This window comes from Rana temporaria, chromosome 1 (assembly GCF_905171775.1).
Source record: "Rana temporaria chromosome 1, aRanTem1.1, whole genome shotgun sequence".
In the NCBI taxonomy this organism is placed as follows: domain Eukaryota; kingdom Metazoa; phylum Chordata; class Amphibia; order Anura; family Ranidae; genus Rana; species Rana temporaria.
Genome location: NC_053489.1, coordinates 257,229,951 through 257,248,271, shown reverse-complemented (window position 1 = coordinate 257,248,271; position 18,321 = coordinate 257,229,951). Strand labels below are relative to the sequence as shown.

General features: G+C 46.7%; 1 protein-coding gene across 1 annotated transcript in view; it reads right to left on the bottom strand.

The window, feature by feature from the left end:
• PSME1 (proteasome activator subunit 1) overlaps positions 1-18,321 on the bottom strand; it is a 29,144-nt gene that overhangs the window by 811 nt on the left and 10,012 nt on the right. The window contains exons 5-11 of the mRNA XM_040354605.1: positions 13,104-13,199; positions 11,695-11,758; positions 10,283-10,380; positions 10,058-10,126; positions 9,909-9,976; positions 9,760-9,814; positions 5,832-5,918 (exon numbers count right to left, since the gene is read on the bottom strand). Coding sequence (XP_040210539.1) covers positions 5,832-5,918; positions 9,760-9,814; positions 9,909-9,976; positions 10,058-10,126; positions 10,283-10,380; positions 11,695-11,758; positions 13,104-13,199 — 537 coding nt within the window. The remainder of the gene's footprint in view (positions 1-5,831; positions 5,919-9,759; positions 9,815-9,908; positions 9,977-10,057; positions 10,127-10,282; positions 10,381-11,694; positions 11,759-13,103; positions 13,200-18,321) is intronic.

Genomic DNA, 18,321 nt, shown 5'->3' with positions numbered 1-18,321 from the left:
CTTCTTCAGAGGTTTCAGTTGTGACTGAAAAGAAATTTGCAAGAAATTATTTAATAATTATATGTTTATATCAACTGTCCCCCGCCCCAGCCCAGTCTGTATATGGGCACTAGTGAAATAGAGGGGGGGAGAGAAAAAAATAAATGCACATAAAAAAAGAAAAAAGTAAAAATAGATATCAAAATCGTCTTTATCAAGTAGAAGAGTATGAACAGTCCAAATTAAGCTTCATCGTCGCAACAAAGGAGGCCCAAAGGAGTGTTACCTGAAGCTTAATTTGGATTTCTTGCAAATTTCTTTTCAGTCACAACTAAAACCTCTGAAGAAGACCTTTAGGGTTGAAATGCGTTAGGATCTATTTTTGTATATGCTTTGTTTACACTTACCAAGCTGTATAATTACCTGTTGTGTGCTGTAAAAAGTTATGGAATTTTAAATGCTTTTGCTTTACCGCAACTTATGTCTTAACCATACTCCCCATCCCTCCCTCTGTATGTGTTATTCCCATTAAACCTTTTTTACACATTGCATTCTTACTCATTACTTGAGCTGCCTAAAAACCCCACTGGTGAAAATTTCTCTGATGCCTTTTTCGGGGTGAGCAGCAATGTCTCTCAACTACGTGTGTTTTGTCCCTTTCACTCATTTAGAAGTTTGGCTCTCCTTCCCCTGGCGCTGAGCCAGTCACAAAGGGCAGCCCGTTTCACTTATGTACAGTAGGGAACTAGCTGTGAAGCCGCACGGCCTCACTGTCGGTTTCCCTTACCCGAGATGGAGAAAAAATAAATAAATAAATCGAACCCCTTGTGCAGGAACCCACACAGATGTCTCTGAAATCACTCCTGAAGTCTAACTGAAATGCAGGTTTTAAATCTTGCGATTTCGCAAATCTTGCGATTTCGCACACCTTCAGTGTGAATTTAGGCTCAATATATTAGCTTGTAAGAAGTACCTGCATTTTGCCTTTATTTTAGACTTATTTAATCGCCTGGATTCGGTGCCCATACTGCCAACAGGAGGGCTGGCATTGTGGGCAAATTAGGACTTTATCAGACCAGTCTTTAATGTCCTGCTTCCTTACCAATTTAACAGGCTGGAGAAATTCTTAAATCACAATGTGGTGATTAACTACACAGGAGGTCAATGGCCCAACTAAGCTGTCTGGCAGGGGTGCTTAGATCACACAATACTGGCTTAGATTGGTAGATAGGGGACAGCTCACATATATTTATTTGAATTGTGTATTCTATTTTTGCATGGAGTGCAGTTTAAAAAAAAAAAAAAAGCAACAAAGCCCCCTAAAAAGGTAGGGGGGATTGGTTTTCCAGTAACCCTGCTAATCTATTCTAATTTCTGGACTAAATGAAGGACTGGACCTGCATCCAGTTCAACCTGTATATCAGTCCTCTGTACTGCTGTTCCGACTATTATAATGTCCCATACCAAGCGATTTCTCCAGGTTTTCCTATACTCATTTCTTGCATGTTTATGAAATGGGAGACTAATAGATTTCCATTAGAAAAGCAGCAGACATTTGTGAAGGAAGTGCTAGGGTTTTAACAATTCCATCTATGAACTGTAGACCAGGGTGCACAAACATAACTTAAAGGGGTTGTAAAGGTACAATTTCTCCCCCCCCCCCCCCTAAATAGCTTCTTTTACCTTAGTGCAGTCCTCCTTCACTTACCCCATCCTTCAATTTTGCTTTTAAATTTCCTGATTTCTCCTGAGAAATTCTCACTTTCTGTTCTTCTGCCTGTAACTCCACACAGTAATGCAAGGCTTTCTCCCTGCTGTGGCGTGTCGTGCTTGCCCCCTCCCTTGGGCTACAGGACACTCTACGTTGCAGATAGAGAAAGGAGCTGTGCATTAGTGGGCGTCCTGACTCTCCCGTAGTCCAAGGGAGGGGGCGAGCCCGACACTCCACACCAGAGAGAAAGCCTTGCATTACTGTGTGGAGTTACAGACAGAAGAACAGGAAGTGAGGATTTCTCAGAAGAAATAAGGACATTTAAAAGCAAAATGGAAGGATGAAGTAAGTGAAGGAGGACTGCACTAAGGTAAAGGAAGCTATTTGGGGGGAAAAAAATTGTACCTGAACAACCCCTTTAAGGCCTGGTTCACACCTATGCAGGTTGCAGTTTGCATATTCCAGGTGCATTTTGCATTTTTCAATACACGTTTTTGATCCATTGAGGTCTATGGAGCCAAAAACACAAACTGTTGGTCCCTGGCCCTTTCCATAAAATGCACAGATGTGAACGTGACCCATAGGAAACCATGTTAAATGGACTGTAGTGCGTTTCTGCAAAACTGAAAACACACAAAAAAAATACATAGGTGTGAACAAGGCCTTATATGAACACTGATGTTATTTCCTTCTTCTCGGCTAATGCCAAATGAAGGCAATCACAATTTGGCAACTTGGGCCTTTGCTTCAGTATGCAATCAGATCTAAGCAATTTAGTATGACGCTAATGAAGAGTAATGCTGGCCATACACTATACGGAAAAATTCGGCCGACATTGGGTCGTTAAAGATCTTTAGTTTTTCGGCCAGTTAATGGGCACAAAATCGATAATCGTTTGGACGTTTTTGAGCCAAAAAAACGAAGGACAAGTTTGGAAATTTTCTGCCGAACGAACGATAAATCGGAAGGTTAATGTGTTTCCCGTCCGAACTATCTTCACTAGGTATATGTAAAAAAAAGGAACCATTTTTTTTTATGTCCACTGAGAGATTCATCGGTCATTACATGATGGCACTATCGTTTGCGCTCACGAACGAACGTTTGTTTTTCGAAAGTTCGTTCAGACGATTTTTCGTGGAGTGTATGGCCAGCATAAGCTACAATTTGATGAAAGTTTAACCACTTCCAGACCGCCGCATGTAGATATACGTCGGCAGAATGGCACGTATAGGCACATGGGCGTACATGCCTAGACGGGGGTCGTTTATAGCCGCCCGTCGTGATCGCTCCCTGGAGCTGAAGAACGGGGAGAGCCGTATGTAAACACGGCTTCCCCGTGCTTTACTGTGGCGGCGGCATCGATCGAGTGATCCCTTTTATAGGGAGACTCGATCGTTGACGTCAGTCCTACAGCCACACCCCCCTACAGTTGTAAACACACACTAGGTGAACCCTAACTCCTACAGCACCCCCTGTGGTTAACTCCCAAACTGCAACTGTCATTTTCACAATAAACAATGCAATTTAAATGCATTTTTTGCTGTGAAAATGACAATGGTCCCAAAAATATGTCAAAATTGTCCGAAGTGTCCGCCATAATGTCGCAGTCAGAAAAAAAAAAAACGCTGATCGCCGCCATTAGTAGTAAAAAAAATTTTTTTTATAAAAATGCAATAAAAATATCCCCTATTGTGTAAACGCTATAAATTTTGCGCAAACCAACCGATAAACGCTTATTGCGATTTTTTTTACCAAAAATATGTAGAAGAATACGTATCGGCCTAAACTGAGGAAAAAAAAAAATTATATATATTTTTGGGGAATATCTATTATAGCAAAAAGTAAAAAATATTGCATTTTTTTCAAAATTGTCGCTCTATTTTTGTTTATAGCGCAAAAAATAAAAACTGCAGAGGTGATCAAATACCACCAAAAGAAAGCTCTATTTGTGGGGAAAAAAGGACGCCAATTTTGTTTGGGAGCCACGTCGCACGACCGCGCAATTGTCTGTTAAAGCGACGCAGTGCCGAATTGTAAAAACCCCTTGGGTCATTTAGCAGCATATTGGTCCGGTCCTTAAGTGGTTAATGTTCATAAACGACCGTAAACCCATTTTTCAGCCTACAACTTGAATCCTGTTTTTTTAATCCCAACTGAGAAATTCAGTTGCTACCTTATTTGCTCATAATTTATCTCCAACACAGGAAAGTCACAGGACACAGTACAAAGGAAGCAGTATGCACAGTGTAGAATTACCAGACTGACTGGGAGGACATAAACTGATAGAAAGTATATAGTACAGGCACCAAGGGGCGATTGCTTGCACTTTATAAGCAGTTATATTCTTATTTTGTATGACTTTGTGTGTCCATGTCATTGAATAACAGATCTAAAAATGGACCTCCACCGCACATTTTTTTCTAGATAGAGTAGGGAATAATTGGAACAACTGTGTTATTGCTCTCTGTATCCTCAATGGGGAGATTTCTCATCACTTCCTGTCCCAGAGACAAGAAAAAATGAAGGTGAATCTCCAAATAATTGCTGGTTCAGCAGGCATTGGACACATTTCGATACATGCATGTGTGTTGGAAGGACAAGACTGTCCATGTGTCTGTGTATACCCAGTTTTCCTTCCCTACCCCTGTCCAGGTAAAAGTTTAAACTTCCCTTTACCGTCTACTCTGATGATGATGGTGTTCAAGGCAGAAAAAGTAACGCCAACGAGATTTGGCTGAAGTTCCACTTTAACTGCTGGATGGCGCTGACAAGGAGCAAAATCCAAAAGTTTATTCGATGTTTTAGTTAAACAGTATGGAAATGGCTCCAAAACGCAGGCCGTACCTTGCTAGATTGGTCGCAACACAAATAAAAACAGCAGCAATAAATGATGTTCTCTTTGATATCTCTTTGATATTATCAGTAGCCAAGAACTACTTTATCACTCTTATGCAGACGATACGCAACTGTATTTTCGCATCTGCAACAAAAAGGATCATCATCTCAGTTTAGAGAAATGTCTCTCTTTGATAGAAAACTGGATGACAAAGAGTTATCTTAAACTCAACAGTTCAAAAACAGAACTCCTTATGTTTCACGCCAGCCGAAAGAGTCAACTGGCAACAACCTGGACACCCCCGCCCATTCTGGGCCAAATCATCACCCCTAGCTCCAAAGTCAAAAGTCTCGGGGTCATCTTCGACACCTTCATGACAATGGACGCACAAATAGGGTCAGTAGTCAGCGGATCGCACCATCTGTTGCGCCTACTACGCAGACTTATTCCATTTATCCCCAAAGAAGACGTAGCAGTCGTGGTGGGAACAATCGTGAATTCCAGACTGGACTATGCTAACCTAACGCCCTGTACCTCGGACTCCCAAAGTACCAAATCTCCCGTCTGCAAGTCGTTCAGAATACGGCCGCCAGACTGGTGACTGGGAAAAAAAAAATGGGAATCAATCTCACCTTCGTTGAGAACCCTTCACTGGCTGCCAGTAAAAGACAGAATTGCATTTAAAGCACTCTGCCTGACACATAAGTGCATCCATGGGAAGGCTCCGCAATATCTTTGCGACAAGATAGAACCTCACAATTCGAATCGCGTTCTGCGATCCACCGACCAAAATCTGGTCAGGGTACCAAAAACCAAATACAAGTCCAAAGGAGAAAGAAGGTTTGCTTTTCAGGGTCCTAGACTATGGAACGCTTTACCAACCAGCGTTCGGTTGGAGGAAAACCACCTGACTTTCAGAAGACGGATCAAAACTCTGCTCTTTTGATGTCATGAGACACGAACAACTAGCGCCCAGAAGCGATTCAGTTCGCATGCACCGCGCTTTATAAGTTTTTCATTCATTCATAAAAGGCATGTTACAAATTGTCTACCATCTATGCAAAACCTTAGCTGGAAACCACCGTGCATTTCTTCCTTAACTCCCGAATGTCTTTCCCATGGTGTCAGTGTGGTTAGCTAGGTCACCCCTTTGAAATCCAATCTACTATTATATCATTGGGATAATAAGTACAGATTAGGACACTAGCTGGTTTTTAGCAGCTGTCACTTCTATGTCCTCAAAGAGCAAGCAGCTATGTACCAGACAGACATTGACAGATGAAATCCCTCCCCTTCTCTACTCACATAGGAGTTCCTTATTTCCAGAGATGTGATCCGGAGCTCAGAGTACTGCGATTCATCAAGCTGCTGAACTAGAGCGCGGTAATCGCCCTGAAGGGAAAAGTGAGAACAAGTATTACAAAGAGAATAGGACAGGGTAGACCTCAGCGGGTATAAAAAAAAGTGATATTTTACTAGGGAACAATTTAGATTGCTCCTATTTAAAGCCATGTTTCAACTTCATAACGTTTCAGTCGCATCCTTCATGTTTCAAAAAGATTCCTGAATGAAAGTGGTGTAATCAGCCTACTAGTGACTGGAATGTGAAAACCAGTTAAATCTGAAGCACAGATTATATATATATACACACACACACACACACAGTGGAACCTCGGATTCCGAGTAACGTGGTAAACAAGCATGTGGCAATACGAGCACTGTATTTTTAAAAATCCTGACTCAGTTTGCGAGTGTTGTCTCGCCACACGAGCAGGATTCAAGCCACAACGGTGTGCAGTACCGCTTTTGGCCTGAGGTGGGGGGGGGCGCCGGAGCAGAGTCGAGCGGAGCCAATCAGAGCTGCTCGGAAATACTTAGTTCCCAAGGTTTTCCAAGTTCAGCCGAGCTGTCCTCAAGCCTTTCCGAAGCGATCCGTGCCCCCCCCCCCCCCCCTCTGGCCACATGCGGTATTGCATGCCATTGAAGTCAATGCAGAACAAATTATTTTAGTTTACATTGACTTGATATTCAAGCACTTATGATTATGAGCATTCTCCTGGAACGGATTATGCTCGTAATGCAAGATTTGTATGTATGTATGTATGTATGTATGTATGTATGTATGTATGTGAATAAATAAATATATATATATATATATATACACACACACACACACACACACACACACACACACACATACATACATACATATATATATATATACATACATACATACACACACAGTATAGTGTGGATGTACTTGGTCAGTAACAATGTTTAGGTAGGTGGTAACATCCACATGAATAGCAAAACACGTGGTTTCCCAACAGAACATTACCCACAGCATCACACCACCTCCACCGGTTTTCCTTCTTCCCATACTAAAACCTGGTGCAATCTCTTCCCCAGGCAAGCGACATACACAAACCCAGCCATCCACATGATATAAAAGAAATTGTGATTCATAAAACCAGACCGCCTTCTTTCATTGCTCCGTGGTCCAGTTTTGATGCTCACGTGCCCATTGTAGGCGCTTTTGGCTGTGACCATAAATCGACATGGGCACCCTGACTGATCTGTGGCTACACAGCGTTATACATAACAAACTGCAATGCCTATTTTTCAGCTTTTAACACATCAACTTCGGGAATAACCTGCTGCCAAATGCATCCCACCGACTTTCAGATGCCATTGTAATAAGATAATCAATGTTATTCACTTAACCTGTAAGTGGTCTAAAATTTATGACTGAGATATATATATATATCACATACACACACACACACACATACTATATTACCAAAAGTATTGGTACGCCTGCCTTTACACACACATGAACTTTAATGGCATCCCAGTCTTAGTCTGTAGGGTTCAATATTGAGTTGGCCCACCCTTTGCAGCTATTACAGCTGCAACTCTTCTGGGAAGGCTATCCACAATGTTTAGGAGTGTGTCTATGGAAATGTTTGACCATTCTTCCAAAAACACATTTGTGAGGTCAGACACTGCTGTTGGATGAGAAGGCCCGACTCGAAGCCTCTGCTCCATTTCATCCCAAAGGTGTTCTTTTGGGTTGAGGTCAGGATTCTGTGCAGGCCAGTCAAGTTCCTCCACCCCAAACTCGCTTATCCATGTCTTTATGGACCTTGCTTTGTGCACTGGTCCAAATCATTTGGTGGAGGGGGGATTATGGTGTGTAAATACAGTGGCAGAGCGTACAGATGTATGCATTGGTATATTGGTGGCAAGTGCTGAGGCTGGTGTTGGTGCTGAAATGACTGCAATGGGGACATTTGAGAGAGGTGGTGAGATTAGGGGGTAGGATGGTGGGTCAGTGAAATGATTGGGTGGATGATGGGATTAGTGGTGGTAGCAAAGCATGGGGGAGGTTTCAGGTATGATGGTGGGGGAGTGCAGGTGTAGTGGTTGTCCCCTTTTCTGGGCAAAAATATCTTATGATCTCTTCACATTAAGCCACTGGCTTCTAATGTGTCTTGGATACATCATAATTGAGATCTCCCCACAGTATTCCTGACTTTCTTCCTGGGAGTTTTAGGTGTTCCCGCCTACCTTTGCATGTTCTGGCTCTTCCTGATGCATTCTTCATTAAAGATAAAAAAACATTTAGCAGGAACATCAGGAGTGCAACCCAAGAACTCAAGTGTATAAATCTCGCCAACAGAGTTCCCGAAATATTGATGAAACTGTCAGGTGGTTTAATGAAATGGAAATATCACTTTTGGGTGGACATAATTTTTATTTTTTCATATCTGCTTATGGTTCAGCTTCTAAGGAAACTTGTACTTCTTTTCACCCAGAATGAGCATACATTGCACGAGTCGAAGTGAAGTTGAAGTGAAGTTAGAACTCCTGAAAACGTGTCAGTAAATAGGAAAGAACTGAAGTCACTAAATCAACATGACAGTCAGGAAACCATCCTTGTCAGAAGATTAACTTTAATGAGTTGAACTGTGAGCATGCAAGGTATACCATAAAAAATAAAAATCTAAATACATTGGATGTTGGCCTGGTTTTTGAGATTCTGTTGACATTTTGACAACTGGGTCCCACCCTTTACGGGAGGAGCTCAGACTGTGGCTTCTTTTTTTTAGCTATGGTCAGTACACATGAGAAGTCAGCAAAACATTGGCTTTTTGTCACATATAAGTGGACCTCAGTCATGATTGTTTATGTTGCATGTCCTTAATGTTGCAGGGTAACTGCCAAGGTCGTTGCTTCAGCCCCAAAGTCACGGGGGTGTGTGGTGTATGTGGCGCAGACTTTTTTTTGGGCTGGGAGGTGGGGTTGTGTGGCTCACCAATGCTGACCACTAAACTCACCTGCCTGACACACTAACTATTACACTGACCTGTCTGACCTACATACACTCACTGACTTACAACTGACCTAACCTACATACACTTACTGACCTACCTCAGCTCAGCCGTGGTGCGGTGCCGATGCGCCCAATGCCCATCATCACAGAGATGCAGCCAGAGGAGGAGCCAAAGAGGAGAGGAAAGCCGCCCACCCGAGCGGGGATGTGGTGTGGCGGTTGCATTGTAGTACACTGACCTACATACACACTCACTGACCTACCTCAGCTCAGCCGTGGTGTTCGGTGCCGGCGTGCTCAATGCCCATCATCACAGAGATGCAGCCAGAGAGGGAGCAGAGGGGGAGAGGAGAGCCACCGAACCGAGCAGGGATGTGGTGTGGTGCGTCGGCGGCATTGTAATTCCCGCCTTCTGGAGCTTGCAGCACCTATGCGTTACCGGCATTGGACCAGTGGGATGTTCATCATAGGCGTTGCAGGCTCCAGAAGGCGGGACCTGCTATGTCACTTGGCCACACTCGGCGGCGCTCGGGGGGGGGGTTGTAACAATTAAATACCGTATGCTTGAGACTCTGGGCTTTTCGGGGCTGTAACTGCACTCACAGGTGCTTTATGCACTTCCACAGCTAAAACGTCTATGTATGAGTGCCAAGGTGCGCAATATCTGCCAGACTGGATCAATAGCATCCAATTTAGAACTCAAACATACTGATATGGCCATATCACAGTCTTAACGTGTATCAAAACCTTGATTTAGCTTTTCTTCATGCAATGCCAATTGCCCCAGGATCTCAAACAACAATAGCCAAACTAAAATCTTCAAAAAAAATTATTCTGCGCTAGTCCAGAGTAGACACATGCTTCAGATTTTAGGAGACACACAAAAGTTGCTCTTACCACATGGGGACTTTTTGCTGCTTTGGCCACTGCATCTCCTCGATCAGAAAGATACCTGAATGAGAACATCAAAAAAACATATAAAATCAGCCTGAAAATATCTGGATGATGTAGAACAGCAGTCATTGCTGCCTGAATACAACACTCACTTGGATATCTGGGTTTGGGATGCATCTAACTTGGTCCTAAGACTTGTCATCAGTTCAAACACTTTTTCCTGGGAAAAGAAAAAGGCTAGCATAGTTTAAATCAAAAATAAAGTGTAGACACCATCCATCAGCAGTGTCACATGGCTCACCTGAACAGCAACTCCAAAGTTATTCCCGTCCTCAATCTGAGGAATCTGAAGTTGCAGCCAAAGGGTAACCTGAGAAGGACAAGGAATACAGAGTATAGAATGGCTGATCTCAGTGCTTTCCCGTTTTCATTTTTAGCCATCACATTTTCCCGATTACCAAACCCAGCTCCCTGCCATCATTTCACATTTCCCTATGCAGTACTTCTTGTATGCTATTCATCTCACCATATTCAGATTTTCTTTTAGCGCTTGTATTTCATGTTTGATCGTTTTTTGTAGACTTCTAATCTTCTCATTGCATGCAACAGGGCCACATGGAGGGCCTGAAAAGAGAGGTGCGATTACCCATTAATGGAATGTATACATGATGTTTTTTTGTTCAAAGTGTAACCTTTCTTATAATGCGTTTCGTTATTATTTTTGATTAGAAATAATAACGGATTAGAAATAATGACTAAACTGTGCCTTGTGGGTTTGTAGACAGGATAGTTGCACTTTTGTTTTGTTTTTAGTATTATTGCTGGTTGGCTTACCATTTAGAGCCGGTTCACACAGGGGCAGCACGACTTTGGGGGCGACTCGGCAAGGCGATCTCAAGACGACTTGAGGCGACTTGCAAAATGACTGTATTGAAGTCAATGTAAGTTGCCCCCAATGTCGTACAAGAACCTTTTTCTAAGTCCGAGCGACTTGAGTCGCTCCTATTAGAACAGTTCTATTGACTAGAGCGAAGCGCGACTTGTCAGGCGGCTGAGTCGCCCGACAGGTCGCCCCTGTGTGAACCGGCTCTTAAGCCGCGTACACACGACAGTTTTTTCATGGTCATTAAAAACGATCGTGTGTGGGCTCCAGAGAATTTTTCTCAACGTGAAAAATGGGCATTAAAAATTTAGAACATGCTCTAATTTTTCTCGTCGTTTTTCACGTGGTGAAAAACGGTCGTGTGTAGGCTTTAACGACGTTAAAAAAAAAAACCACGTGCAAGTTATGAGACGGGAGCACTTGTTCTGGTAAAACTAGCATTTGTAATGGAGATAGCACATTCGTCACGCTGTAACAGACTGAAAAGCACGAAGACTGAAAAGCGTGAATCGTCTCTCACCAAACTTCAGCAAAGGGTCACGATCAGCAAAGGGTGGCGCCATCTAAATGGAACTTTCCCTTTATAGTGCCGTTGTATGTGTTGTACATCACCGCGCTTTGCTCAAGCATTTTGAATCACGTCGAGAAAAACTTTGTTTTTTTCCATGACATTAAAAACGGTCGTGTGTACGTGGCTTTAGTGTACTGTGCCTGGTTATATACAAACTTAGCGGTACATTTTAGAAAAATTACAGGGAGAATTTCATCGTCTGCTTTTATGCAACACGTGAGCCATTTCTTCCATCACTCGCTAACTTTAGTTGTTCCCTATACTGATATTTATTTAGTAATGCAGTGATAAAGGCAAGGATGAGGTACAAAGTGAAGTAACTCCTAGCAAACAAACTTCAGTATGTTGCAGTTAAAGACTGATTGCTGCTATGGGTTACTGTACACATTGCTTTTGCAAGTTATTTGACACATTTTGCAGTAAAGGGAGGACATTTACAACAGGTGATATGTGAGACATTAACAAAAATGTTTATATTCATCACCTTTCTCCTCTTCATCATCATCTTTCTTTTTCTCGTCTTTTTCTTTCTCGTCTTTTTCTTTCTTCTAAATAAAAAAAAAATAATAGCTTATAATAATGTTAATGAATAAAGTACAATAGTGCTTTGTCTTCCTCTCTAAAGCTCACCAAACAAACTAATGCATGTAGTGCCTCTTAAGCCCTGTACACACGGCCCAGAATCTCGTCAGGAAAAAAACATTGTTTTTCCTGACAAGATTCTTGGCAAGAATCTCTTGCCGGCCGAGTGTACAGACACTCCATTCAAAAGAACCGCCATTCTTTTAAATGGAATGAACGCGGTGACACCATCGACTACGACGAGCATGCGCTCGTCACATTCGATGCTGTCGCCGCCATCTTGCTACACCCTACCTATGCCTAGGAAACTACCGCGCATGCATCAAGGTCATTTCGAGCATGCGCGGGTTTCCACAGCGACAGGTAAGTATACGAACTCTCGGATTTCTCGGCAGGAAAACACTGCCGAGAATCACAACGAGAAAATAGAGAGCAGGTTCTCTATTTTTCTCGTCGAGATTTGGGCAGTTTTCTTGACGAGAAACCTGAAAGCCTCGTACACACGCACGGTATACTCGGCAGAAAGCTCTGCCAGCAGTTTTCTTGCTGGTTCTTGCCGAGAAAACCGAGCGTGTGTACGAGGCTTCAGCGTAGGATGCTAGGCAAGTGTAGTGTCTGGTGGGAGCCCAGGCTGAGACTGCCATTTATTCCAATACCAGTAAGTCTGCATTGATGTGCAGCTTTATGGGATCCATCTTTTGATAAATTTAAAAGTATAGTTAACCTCTACTAAAAACTGCCTCTGTAGGTATAGGGCGCCTAAAGATAAAAATAAATTGCGCAGCTTTGACCAAAGTTAAAAAACGCCCTTGCTATAGTTATAGGCCATTTATGTACCTCCTAAAGTCAGACTATAAAAAAAACTCTCAGAGATCACATCATCCCATCCTGCCTTGTTGCTAGGACGTTGCTAAGAATCTCCTAGATTTTAGTGTTCATGTCCACTATCAAAGGAGTTGGTGCCTTCTCTGCTTTAAACCCCCTCACGTGCGCTTTCTCGCCCTAATGCAGTAGCTCTGAGCTTAGAATCTGAGAGCTCATGCCTGTGATGGTGGAAATGAAACAAAATCTCCCCATTGGGGTACATAAAAAATTAAAAATTTGATAGATGTTCTATCCCTCCTGAACTCTGACACTTTGATTTGGATGGAGCAGGGCTTTAAATAGTGGTTACAATTATTGCTAATAAAATCTGGTTATTTAAACATGAGCAACTATAATCATATGACATGACAGGATGTACTGTGTCAATACTTGCTTATAAAAGGGATGGTAGAAATAGTAGAGAAGAGTTATGATTAACTACCTTACCTTTTTTTCTTTTTCCTTCTCTTTTTCGGGGTCTGGTATTGGTATATCAAGCTCAGCTCTCAGTGTTGTCAAATCAGAAACATTCAGCTCCGGAGACTAAAGAGATTAAACAGTCATCTGTCATAAATAAAATTATGAACATCTATCCTGAAGCAGCTTAAAGTGTTACTAAACCCACAACAGTAAAATCAGTCGGTATATGCAGCAAAGCATGCTTGTTATACTCACTGTGGAACCTAAGGGGTTAATCCTTGATCCTCCACAGTCTCCAATCCATCTCCTGAAACTATTTGGTGTGCATTGCTAGAGAGTTTTTTTTATTTTCTTGGAAGGGTGCATGTGATCAGCACAGGGTCAATCAGCACTGTCCAGACAGAGGGTCAGGGGTCCTGAAGCCACATAGGACAGTCAGAGGAGAATGAAAACTCCTCCTACAAGCTTTAACCAGTGCTTGGGCAGACACTGATAGAAGTCACAAGACAGCAGTTTATACAGCATTTACTAAAATAATTGCATTTCCATGTTCTGTGTACTGTGGGAGACCAGATATAGTGAATGCAGGGTCCTAGGTTTAGTAACACTTTCAGTTAGAAGTTATAGCTCCTCTGGGTAATAAGCTTTCTGGTGCAATTGTAGAAATTACTGCAGCATACATGCTTCGCGATGTTGGAGTGACACTAAATGATGGAAAAGCTAAACTGTGGATGACGAATTAAACCTGGAGATTAAAAATCAGCTAATATTGGAATTGTTGCTAATATCTAGCAACCATGTATATATATATATATATATATATATATATATATATATATATATATATATATATATATATATATATATATATATATATATATATATATAAATAAAAAGGAAGAGTACTTATCTTCTGTGATTACTGTAAAACCTTAATAAATACCATTGAAACTAAAAAAGGAAGAGTACTGAGTGGTTGACATAGTTCAATAACTAAAATGTCGTTTCTTTGCGTCCAGGAGTATTAGACCAAACCTCCCTCATACACAGTCCTAATGAACACTAAAGAGCCGCTATACAGTACAGTATACACCAGCTTTGGTCATACATGGGTACAAGTGCTTTAAAATGTGCTTCCAGGATGACATCCAAGCTTTCATCTTTGCTTAAAGAATTGTTTCACCCATTGCAAGTAAAAAACAAATTTTTATTTTTTTTCCCCCCTTTTGAGCCTGCAGAGCATTGCACCCGCGATCAGCAGATCGTAGGTGCAATTTTAGGCTTCTGCAGACTCTCTGCATAGCTGCTTGCTTGTACCCCATACAGGCAGGCAGTTACCCGAGAGAAGGAAGCTCAATTGACTACGAGAGTGCTCACCAGCACCCTCGCAGTTCACTGAAAACTATAAGCCATCACCTGAAATGGCTGATGGTACTTGTAGGCTATTATTCACAGGAAACTGTGAATGAATGATATGGCCGTGTCAGCAGTGGCGGAACTACCGCCATAGCGACCCACGCAAGCGCTATGGGGCCCGCAGCCAAGTGGGGCCCGGCAGAGCCGGCCCTACCATGGGACCAGATGGAGTAGACTACTTGGACTCCGTAGGAGCCGCCCGGAATCCTAGATCAGTAAGCAGGGGCAGAGCAGAGCGAATGCTTGTCGGCGGTGCGCTGCCTCCTGCACTGGTTGCCAGAAAAGCTTGCCGACCAGCGCCTAGCAACCAGTGACATCAGAGGACAGGGCCGCCCCAGCATTAAGAGCCTCAGCCTCCGCGCCAATAAGTTGCTCCGCCCACCTCCTTCATCTTCCAGCGTGAGATCTGTTAGGAGTGTCAGCCCGTGACAGTGTGAGCCAAACCTGAGGCAGGGGTGGATCAGAGCGGGGGATGCAGACCCCCCCATCAGCCGTTGCTGACAGGCTCTGTAAAGGGAGAGAGCCGCAGCTGCGGGGGATTCCACCCCTCCTTCTCCTCTTTGAGCTGAGCAGCTGGGAAACTAAGAAGAGAGCATTATGGGATAGATAGTCCATGATACCAGCAGGCCTAGGATGCAGCCCTGCAGCCCCCAACATGCTGAGCGGGAGGAGGAGAGAGGCAGACTGTGAGAACTTGAGAAGAGAAGAGGAACCATGAGGCTGTCGTGTGGAGGGAGCCAGAGAGAAAGTGACAGTGATTTTACTACGCAAGGTAAGAACTTAACTGGGGGGGGGGGGAGGGGGTGCAGGCTTCCATAGAGGTACAGGACTTTATCACTGGCTGTTCCCACTCTGTCCTCCACTCCACCTGGCTGCTCCCACTCTGTCCTCCACTCCACCTGGCTGCTCCCACTCTGTCCTCCACTCCACCTGGCTGCTCCCACTCTGTCCTCCACTCCACCTGGCTGCTCCCACTCTGTCCTCCACTCCACCTGGCTGCTCCCACTCTGTCCTCCACTCCACCTGGCTGCTCCCACTCTGTCCTCCACTCCACCTGGCTGCTCCCACTCTGTCCTCCACTCCACCTGGCTGCTCCCACTCTGTCCTCCACTCCACCTGGCTGCTCCCACTCTGTCCTCCACTCCACCTGGCTGCTCCCACTCTGTCCTCCACTCCACCTGGCTGCTCCCACTCTGTCCTCCACTCCACCTGGCTGCTCCCACTCTGTCCTCCACTCCACCTGGCTGCTCCCACTCTGTCCTCCACTCCACCTGGCTGCTCCCACTCTGTCCTCCACTCCACCTGGCTGCTCCCACTCTGTCCTCCACTCCACCTGGCTGCTCCCACTCTGTCCTCCACTCCACCTGGCTGCTCCCACTCTGTCCTCCACTCCACCTGGCTGCTCCCACTCTGTCCTCCACTCCACCTGGCTGCTCCCACTCTGTCCTCCACTCCACCTGGCTGCTCCCACTCTGTCCTCCACTCCACCTGGCTGCTCCCACTCTGTCCTCCACTCCACCTGGCTGTTCCCACTCTGTCCTCCACTCCACCTGGCTGTTCCCACTCTGTCCTCCACTCCACCCGGCTGTTCCCACTCTGTCCTCCACTCCACCCGGCTGTTCCCACTCTGTCCTCCACTTCACCCGGCTGCTCCCACTCTGTCCTCCACTCCACCCGGCTGCTCCCACTCTGTCCTCCACTCCACCCGGCTGCTCCCACTCTGTCCTCCACTCCACCCGGCTGCTCCCACTCTGTCCTCCACTCCACCCGGCTGCTCCCACTCTGTCCTCCACTCCACCCGGCTGCTCCCACTCTGTCCTCCACTCCACCCGGCTGCTCCCACTCTGTCCTCCACCCCACCCGGCTGCTCCCACTCTGTCCTCCACTCCACCTGGCTGCTCCCACTCTGTCCTCCACTCCACCTGGCTGCTCCCACTCTGTCCTCCACTCCACCTGGCTGCTCCCACTCTGTCCTCCACTCCACCTGGCTGCTCCCACTCTGTCCTCCACTCCACCTGGCTGTTCCCACTCTGTCCTCCACTCCACCTGGCTGTTCCCACTCTGTCCTCCACTTCACCTGGCTGTTCCCACTCTGTCCTCCACTCCACCTGGCTGCTCCCACTCTGTCCTCCACTCCACCTGGCTGTTCCCACTCTGTCCTCCACTCCACCCGGCTGTTCCCACTCTGTCCTCCACTTCACCCGGCTGCTCCCACTCTGTCCTCCACTCCACCCGGCTGCTCCCACTCTGTCCTCCACTCCACCCGGCTGCTCCCACTCTGTCCTCCACTCCACCCGGCTGCTCCCACTCTGTCCTCCACTCCACCCGGCTGCTCCCACTCTGTCCTCCACTCCACCCGGCTGCTCCCACTCTGTCCTCCACTCCACCCGGCTGCTCCCACTCTGTCCTCCACTCCACCCGGCTGCTCCCACTCTGTCCTCCACTCCACCCGGCTGCTCCCACTCTGTCCTCCACTCCACCCGGCTGCTCCCACTCTGTCCTCCACTCCACCCGGCTGCTCCCACTCTGTCCTCCACTCCACCCGGCTGCTCCCACTCTGTCCTCCACTCCACCCGGCTGCTCCCACTCTGTCCTCCACTCCACCCGGCTGCTCCCACTCTGTCCTCCACTCCACCCGGCTGCTCCCACTCTGTCCTCCACTCCACCCGGCTGCTCCCACTCTGTCCTCCACCCCACCCGGCTGCTCCCACTCTGTCCTCCACTCCACCCGGCTGCTCCCACTCTGTCCTCCACTCCACCCGGCTGCTCCCACTCTGTCCTCCACTCCACCTGGCTGCTCCCACTCTGTCCTCCACTCCACCTGGCTGCTCCCACTCTGTCCTCCACTCCACCTGGCTGTTCCCACTCTGTCCTCCACTCCACCTGGCTGTTCCCACTCTGTCCTCCACTTCACCTGGCTGCTCCCACTCTGTCCTCCACTCCACCTGGCTGCTCCCACTCTGTCCTCCACTCCACCTGGCTGTTCCCACTCTGTCCTCCACTCCACCTGGCTGTTCCCACTCTGTCCTCCACTTCACCCGGCTGCTCCCACTCTGTCCTCCACTCCACCCGGCTGCTCCCACTCTGTCCTCCACTCCACCCGGCTGCTCCCACTCTGTCCTCCACTCCACCCGGCTGCTCCCACTCTGTCCTCCACTCCACCCGGCTGCTCCCACTCTGTCCTCCACTCCACCCGGCTGCTCCCACTCTGTCCTCCACTCCACCCGGCTGCTCCCACTCTGTCCTCCACTCCACCCGGCTGCTCCCACTCTGTCCTCCACTCCACCCGGCTGCTCCCACTCTGTCCTCCACTCCACCCGGCTGCTCCCACTCTGTCCTCCACTCCACCCGGCTGCTCCCACTCTGTCCTCCACTCCACCCGGCTGCTCCCACTCTGTCCTCCACTCCACCCGGCTGCTCCCACTCTGTCCTCCACTCCACCCGGCTGCTCCCACTCTGTCCTCCACTCCACCCGGCTGCTCCCACTCTGTCCTCCACTCCACCCGGCTGCTCCCACTCTGTCCTCCACTCCACCCGGCTGCTCCCACTCTGTCCTCCACTCCACCCGGCTGCTCCCACTCTGTCCTCCACTCCACCCGGCTGCTCCCACTCTGTCCTCCACTCCACCCGGCTGCTCCCACTCTGTCCTCCACTCCACCCGGCGGCTCCCACTCTGTCCTCCACTCCACCCGGCGGCTCCCACTCTGTCCTCCACTCCACCTGGCTGCTCCCACTCTGTCCTCCACTCTACCCGGCGGCTCCCACTCTGTCCTCCACTCCACCCGGCGGCTCCCACTCTGTCCTCCACTCAGCGGCTCCCACTCTGTCC